Source organism: Alosa alosa, chromosome 5 (assembly GCF_017589495.1).
Source record: "Alosa alosa isolate M-15738 ecotype Scorff River chromosome 5, AALO_Geno_1.1, whole genome shotgun sequence".
Lineage (NCBI taxonomy): Eukaryota > Metazoa > Chordata > Actinopteri > Clupeiformes > Clupeidae > Alosa > Alosa alosa.
Window position 1 is genome coordinate 9134054 of NC_063193.1, and position 7737 is coordinate 9141790.

The 7737-nt window shown below is 40.8% G+C and overlaps 1 protein-coding gene across 1 annotated transcript; it reads left to right on the forward strand.

The window, feature by feature from the left end:
- The first annotated feature begins 533 nt into the window (after window positions 1-533).
- unc45b (unc-45 myosin chaperone B) lies at window positions 534-7529 on the forward strand. The gene is made up of 19 exons (XM_048244668.1): window positions 534-712; window positions 905-941; window positions 1082-1257; window positions 1383-1472; window positions 1588-1755; window positions 2027-2192; window positions 2280-2450; window positions 2595-2766; window positions 2922-3222; window positions 4065-4159; window positions 4291-4432; window positions 4545-4685; window positions 5033-5160; window positions 5275-5341; window positions 5545-5658; window positions 5756-5871; window positions 6057-6174; window positions 6702-6857; window positions 7026-7529. The coding sequence occupies exons 1-19, from the start codon at window positions 551-553 to the stop codon at window positions 7296-7298; spliced, it is 2793 nt and encodes a 930-aa protein (XP_048100625.1). The 5' UTR covers window positions 534-550; the 3' UTR covers window positions 7299-7529.
- Window positions 7530-7737: the final 208 nt, after the last annotated feature.

Here is a 7737-nt window from a genome sequence, read left to right on the forward strand (position 1 = left end):
TCCAGAGACAACTTGTGGAAAGGTAAGAATTTACCATCTTCATTTCTAAATGTGAGAGAGCAATATGAGTTTCAACGGGAAAAGTATTTGTTTCCAAGCCTATTTCTAGGAACACAAATGGCATTCTTGTTTTACTAACTTTGCAAATTCATTTTATGTAGATTTATATGTGCAGAAGAATATGTTCTATGTAGCAGTCAAAACTGTGAAGGAAAGGCTGCTTGTAAATTTAGAAGCACTGCTTCAGTAGGCAATTTGTTTTTCATATCCTAAAAAAATAACCTGCTCAGAAAATTAGCTATTAGCTAGCTAGACTTTAATTGTTGATGGCTTTAGTTTGCATGCTTGTGTGGAACAGACATTTCAAACCATGTGGCTCTCTCCTCGTTATGGATTAGCTTTCAAGAGGAAAGTCTCTTCTTTTTAAGTAAATTGATTGCGTTTTAAGTACTGTCTCAATCTTAATCATATCAGTGGAAATGCACTTTCTAACAATTAGGGTTATAATATTAGGGTTATACGTACTTAAACAATGCTTTTTGAATTGTAGATGGCAGACGCAGTCCAGTTGAAGGACGAGGGAAATAAATATTTCCAGGGGGGTGATATTGACAAAGCCATTGAAAGCTACACAGAAGCACTTAAGGTGTCCAAAGACAAGAAAGTGTCAGCAGTCATCTACAGAAACCGTTCGGCCTGCTACCTTAAAAAGGTATAGCTCTCTTTCTCACTCTCTCTCATTCTCTCTCTTTTTCTCTCTCTCTCTTTGTCTCATACACATACACACACACACACACACACTCAGAATACTTAAAAAATCATATGCAAATGCAGAACACATTTATTTATTTTTTGTCATTGTTGTTTGTGTTTGTTGTGTTTTTGTTTGCTTGTTTGTTTTTAGGAAAAATATGTTCAAGCAGCATCAGATTGCTCAAAAGGTATGATCTACATTTAAAACTTTTTAAAGAGACAAAAATATAAAATCTATCAATTTAATATTAATATAATTTCAGATATAGATAAGTTTGAAAATTAAATAAATACTTTCTTTATGTTTATCCTCCTCCTTTCATCACAGCCATTGATGTTGATGCTAGAGACATCAAAGCCCTGTATAGACGTTGCCAAGCTCTTGAAAAAGTAGGAAAGCTTGACATGGCCTTCAAGGATGTCCAGAGATGCGCCACCATAGAGCCAAAGAACAAAACTTTCCTTGAAACTTTGAGGCGACTTTCAGCAGAAATTCAACAGAAGGTGGACCTCCAAATAATTCTAAATATTTTATCCCTACAGTAAAGATGTTTAATAAAGACCAGTTGTCAGCTGCACTCTGTGTTAAAAGTATTGAAGGGTCACAATGTTGTTTTCCTTTCCTACAGCTCAAAAGCACCTTCTCTACTGATTCAAGGGTAGAGAGTATGTTTAATATCCTGCTTGATGAAGAACATGAGAAAGACAAGCGGGAGAAGGTTTGTACTCTAAGAACACTAAGAACCACCCGTATACAGGACATGGACTGTGTTTGAGAAATAATCTATCTTTGTATGTTGCTCGTTTAGATATGTTTTTTTCCATATGTTTTAGGCTGCAAACAACCTGATTGTTCTGGCCAGAGAGGAGGCAGGCGCTGAAAGAATTTTCCAGAACAATGGCGTGGCCCTGCTGCAACAGCTAATCGACACAGGAAAACCTGAGATGATTCTGGCAGCCATCCGAACCTTCGCTGGAATGTGCACTGGGCACAAAGCAAGGGTAAGGATCCAAACAAGACAGTGTCTTGAACACTAATGTACAAATTACTTTGAAGCAACCCATTGTTGTGTATTTATACATATATTATATGCTGTTTTCTGATGAGGTAAAGCACATTGAGTTGCTTTGGGTAGGAAATGTGGTATACCAATAAAGCTGCCTTGCCTTGAAAATGTATACATACCAGTTACACAGGAGGACCAAATTGCCTCTAGAAGAGAAGGTATAAAGTATGAATTCATTCTTACATATTTCGGTCATCTGCCAACAGACAATGGCTATCATCCGCCTTCTTGGGATTGACAAGATGTGCAGCATTATGGCAGTGAACAATGAGGAGATTGCCTTGGCCACTGCAGATCTGTTCCAGTGCGTGAATGATTCCCTGTCTGGACAAGACAGAAGGGAGTATGGAAAAGAAGAGTCTCTTGTTCTTGGTAAGAAATTGAGTATTTAGGTTGGCCTCATATTTGTCATAAATAAACATTTCACCACTTTTACTGAATTCCAATTTTCTACTCTAGATACAACCAGGGATCTAAAGGCCATCCTTATGGCTCTGCTGGAAATGGTCGCAAGCAAGAAGGTGTCAGGCCATGGAAGAGATCAGGCTCTCAACCTCTTGTCTAAGAATGTTCCACGTAAAGACAAAAGAGACCCAGACCATTCAAAAGCTCTTTTCACCATTGACCATGGTAAGCGATCATTTCATCTAAACTTTTCATAGTCTTTGGTGTAAATCTTCTCTGCATATTGTTATACTTTCAAAATCACAGTAGGAGAGCATTGGTCTTTGAAGGTAGAGTAATGTTGTAAACTTTTCCCTGCAATTTTCTCAGGCCTGAAGAAGATCCTGAAGGTGTGTGGCCAGGTGCCTGACCTGCCGGATCAGCTGCCTATGACAGATAACACCCAGCTCATTGCCAGTATCCTCCTCAACAAGCTATACGATGACCTGCGTTGCGACCCTGAGAGAGACAACTTCAGGGATATCTGTGACGAATATATTAAGTGAGTTCCCCCTCTTCCAGTCACAATATTGAATTTATGTTCAGGTGGATCAATCATTATGTTCAGGTGGATTAATCATTAGATAAACTAACCATACCACATTTGCTCAATATCATAATTATCTCACCAACATTTTTCTTGGATCTTTTACACAGAGCAAAGTTTGACCCCAATGATATGGACAGGAACATTCACGCCATTAACACGCTGTCAGGGATCCTCCAGGGTCCCTTTGAGGTCGGTGACAAGCTGGTGGGCAGGCAGGGGGTGATGGAGATGATGGTGGCACTCTGTGGCTCAGAGCGCGAGGTGGACCAGATGGTGGCGGTGGAGGCCCTCATCCACTCCTCCACCAAGATGAGCCGTGCCTCCTTCTTCACCACCAACGGCGTGGCCCTGCTCAAGGACATCTACAAGAAGACAAAGAACGAAAAAATTAAGATCCGGGCTCTGGTCGTAAGTATTTGTTTCCCCCTGACTTTTCTTCCCCTTGAAGATTCTTGAGTCTTTTTTAGGATTGAGGGAGAGCCTTTAATAGCCTCTAATAAAAAGAATATCAGACTCCTGAATACTACAAAATTGATCTGAACAACTTATTTATTTAATTTTACCTCCTTTGCTAGCCTGACGTGCCAGACCCACATTAAAATGTAGGGTCTGGGCACTCACCGTTCGCAGTGCTCAGTCCGAGGGGCGGGATAATCAGTTGTCTTTCAAATTCCCTCTGCACTTAATAGGACAGCGGCAGCTATGAGTCCCATCGTTTCCCACCAGCGGAGCTAGTTGGCTAGTTCAAACGTTTGCCAACTTAATAAAAGCTTAACTCGTGTCACACTGTTCGCCAACAGCAACATCCATCTTATTTGTTTTCAAGTAGCAGGGAATTCAAGCCAAACCGTTGCAACTCTGCCATCAATCATTATGTTAAGCCCACCTAACGACTCTATACACGATTTCATTGGCCTGATTGAGTTTCGATTTCTGGAGCTCACAAGCCAACGGAGAGTTGCTAGACTAGCCCTGAGTTGCTAGACTAGCTAGGGGCGCGTCTAGATTTCTAGGCTACTCCTTTGCTGGACTGGGCCATCTCTTTCTGTAACAACAATTACCACCAACATTGTTATGTGGCAATAACGTATATCTATATCTATCTATCTATGCTTGAAGAGTCTGACTCATGTTGTATTCTTAATGTAACCATAGGGTCTTTGTAAGCTGGGCTCTGCTGGTGGGGATGATTATGCCCTGAGACAGTTTGCAGAGGGTTCTACAGAGAAGCTGGGCAAGTGTAACCATAGGGTCTTTGTAAGCTGGGCTCTGCTGGTGGGGATGATTATGCCCTGAGACAGTTTGCAGAGGGTTCTACAGAGAAGCTGGGCAAGCAGTGCAGAAAGTGAGTATAATACTAAGCCCTTTCAAGGCTGTTGCCGAGGCTACTGAGAAATGGAATGGATGCTATTCAGAGTTTATGCATTTGTTCCTTTGGTATGGTGAATATAACGTATTGGCACTCTTCACTTTCAGATGGTTGTGTAATCCTACTATTGATGCCCGCACAAGGAAGTGGGCTGTGGAGGGTTTGGCCTACCTCACAAATGACGCTGATGTAAAAGATGACTTTGTTGAGGATGAGCCTTCCTTGAAAGCTATGTTTGATCTTGCAAAGGTATCATTTATAATATCATGCAAATACTGTAAATAATGGAGCAGATCATCATTTGCTCATTCTTTATAGCAAATACACAAACGTATTTGATCCCTTCTCCCCTTTCTTTTAGTCTTCAGACAAGACTATTCTTTATGCTGTGGCCTGTACCTTGGTGAATTGTACCAACAGCTATGACAAAAAAGACATCATCCCTGAGCTGGTCCAATTGGCCAAGTTCTCCAAGCAGCACGTCCCAGAGCAGCACCCAAAGGTAACTAGAGTTGGACTAGCATTTAGTGCACCTGAGGTGATAGTGAGAATACATGGGGCAACTTTTGAGCAATGTTGCATGGCAACCACATAACAAGTCACATTTATTTTGATTGGATGATCCTGATAATTTGCGTAAGGATGATTAAAGTTCTCCAGAAAAGACATTGTTGCCCAATATCAATGGAAATGTGCCAGAACTACAATAATGAGGAACACTGCCTCATAAAATTGCCCAAATGTTGTGTAGGCCTATTATCAGCTTCAGCATTAGTCAGTTTACATTGTGTGGACAATGTGTCCTCAAATTCAGCCATTGACAGAGTCATGTGGTTGTTTACGTTTTAGGATAAAAAGGACTTCATTCAGAAGAGACTGAAGAGGATGTTGAAAGCTGGGGTGACCTCAGCTCTTGCGGTCATGGTTAAAGCAGACAGCACAATTCTAACTGACCAGACCAAAGAAATGCTTGCAAGGTGAAGATTTAAGTACTTTAAGTACTTTGACAACTTAATTTAATTTAATTCATGATTACCCAACTGTCAATAGACAATGTGCAGAATATTAAACGGAATGATATTTTTCTCTAGAGTTTTCTTTGCTTTAGCAGATGATCCTAAAGACCGTGGCATCATTGTTGCTCAAGGAGGCGGAAAGGTAACTGAACATCTTTAAAATACAATGAATGAAAGCAATTCATCTTCAGATCACTTCTCTCAATATTTGAAATGTTTCCACTTCTAGCAAAGCATACCTGGTATTCTAGTGTTGTTTAAACACTCACTATTAGCCCAGTATTATTACAATAAAAAGACATGATCATTTGTATGGCCACTGTTATTTTACCCTCTACATCACAGGCTCTTATTCCCCTGGCTCTGGAGGGAACCGACAATGGGAAAATCAAAGCCTCTCATGCTTTAGCAAAGATTGCTTCCGTTTCCAACCCAGAACTTGCCTTCCCAGGAGAGAGGGTAAGACTATCCCTTAGTTTAGTAATGATGACAAATATTTTGACTAAAATCTATCACCTAAGCTGTTAGTCATGACAACATGTGTTTTTAAATGCAGATTTATGAGGTTGTGCGGCCACTTGTCAGCCTGCTGAACACAGAGAGGGACGGTATGCAGAACTTTGAGGCCCTGATGAGTTTGACAAACCTGTCTGGTTTCAGTGAAAAACTTAGGTGGGTGTTATTAAAATTATTATTCACACTCCTATGATAATAATCACATTAATGCCTATAATTATTTTAAAAAAAAAAACTCCTTCAGTGATATAATGTTCAGCCTTCAATAATCATTCATTTTTCAGTCATTTTTTCAGTCAATCAGTCATTTTTTGTGCTCTTTTTTTCTGCCCTTCTATCAGGAAAAAGATTATCAAGGAGAATGCTCTCCCAGACATCGAGTCCTACATGTTTGAGGACCACGAACAAATTAGACAAGCAGCCACTGAGTGTATGTGCAACCTCGTCACCTGCAAAGAGGTAAACAGGCCTTCAGTTACTTCAAATAATAGGACATAGCAAAGAAATGACCTATATATTCTGAAACTCATATTTGTATTTATATCTTCAATATTGCAATAATGACATAATACATACTTTGGTTGTTTTAAGGTCAGTCAAAATGGAAGTTGTGGAAGGGCATGTTGTACAGGTCAATTAGGGGGCAGCTGTGGCCTACTGGTTAGCGCTTCGGACTTGTAACCGGAGGGTTGCCGGTTCGAACCCTGACCAGTAGGCACGGCTGAAGTGCCCTTGAGCAAGGCACCTAACCCCTAACTGCTCCCCGATCGCTGCTGTTGTTGCAGGTAGCTCACTGCGCCAGGATTAGTGTGTGCTTCACCTCACTGTGTGCTGAGTGTGTTTCACTAATTCACGGATTGGGATAAATGCAGAGACCAAATTTCCCTCACAGGATCAAAAGAGTATATATACTTATACTTAATGAATCCACAGAAGTGCAGTGAGTCAACTCAGCCAGTAAACTGTGTGTTGATGTGGCACAACAGGTGCAGGAGAGGTTCTTGCAGGATGGGAATGACAGGCTGAAGCTCCTTGTGCTGCTCTGCTCTGAGGATGATGACAAACTCCAGAAGGCAGCGTCTGGAGCACTGGCTATGCTCACTGCCGCACATAAAAAGATCTGCACTAAGATCAGCGTTGTGGTACGTACTAGTCTCATGCCATGGCTGCTCTCAACCTGTGCCATTTTGTCTGGTAGCAAATGTTTTCTAATTTGAGATATCTCCATTTTGCCTAGAACATTTGCATACTGAGATTTACACATATAATGTTGAACACAGAGTTCTCTCTCTCTCTCTCTCTCTCTGTAGACCGTACAGTGGCTTGAGATCTTGCAGAGGTTGTGTCTCCATGACAATAGTGAAGTCCAGCATAGAGGTCTAGTGATTGTCTACAACATGATGAATGCTGATGAGGAGGTGGCAAAGAAGCTGATCGAAAGCGAGATGCTGGAGATTCTGACAATTGTCGGTAAACAGGAGGATAACCCCAAGAAGCAACCTCTGATTGATGCTGCCCGTGAATCCCTCTCTAAGGCTATGGATCTTGGACTCATTAAGCCCTTTGCTATTGGCAGACAATAGAGTAGGGCCTGATATATTTCCTCTTGGAACACTAAGGACTGGGATAACTCTTCTGCAGACTCTTTTTTAACTGTGTTATTTATTTCATAGAGAAAGCATCTAAATTGTTTGTTTTTTGTTATATGTTTTGCTAATTGTATTTTACACATCCTGATGAAACATTTGTATAAAAAAAACCTGTACTGCCTCTATCGTATAAACCACGAGGACTAATAAATTTCAGATGAAGTAGAACTTTGTACCTCAGTCGGCCAGTCGGCTGCATCCATTTCTGATACTGCCATCCTAGAGCAGTAGGGGGCAGCAGTGGGACATACAACATAGCCTACAACATAAACCATAACTTATGTTTGATCGATGCACATAATGTTGGTCAATGTTATCCTAGTTAGATCAATGTATACTTCAAGCATAATGGACGAACACTTGTTTTTCGGAC

Coding starts and splice junctions, on each gene's coding strand:
- unc45b (XM_048244668.1), top strand. CDS start 551: ATGGCAGACGCAGTCCAGTTGAAGGACGAGGGAAATAAATATTTCCAG. Junction 2,451..2,594: donor TCTTTTCACCATTGACCATG/GTAAGCGATCAT, acceptor CAATTTTCTCAG/GCCTGAAGAAGATCCTGAAG. Junction 4,686..5,032: donor TCCCAGAGCAGCACCCAAAG/GTAACTAGAGTT, acceptor TTTACGTTTTAG/GATAAAAAGGACTTCATTCA.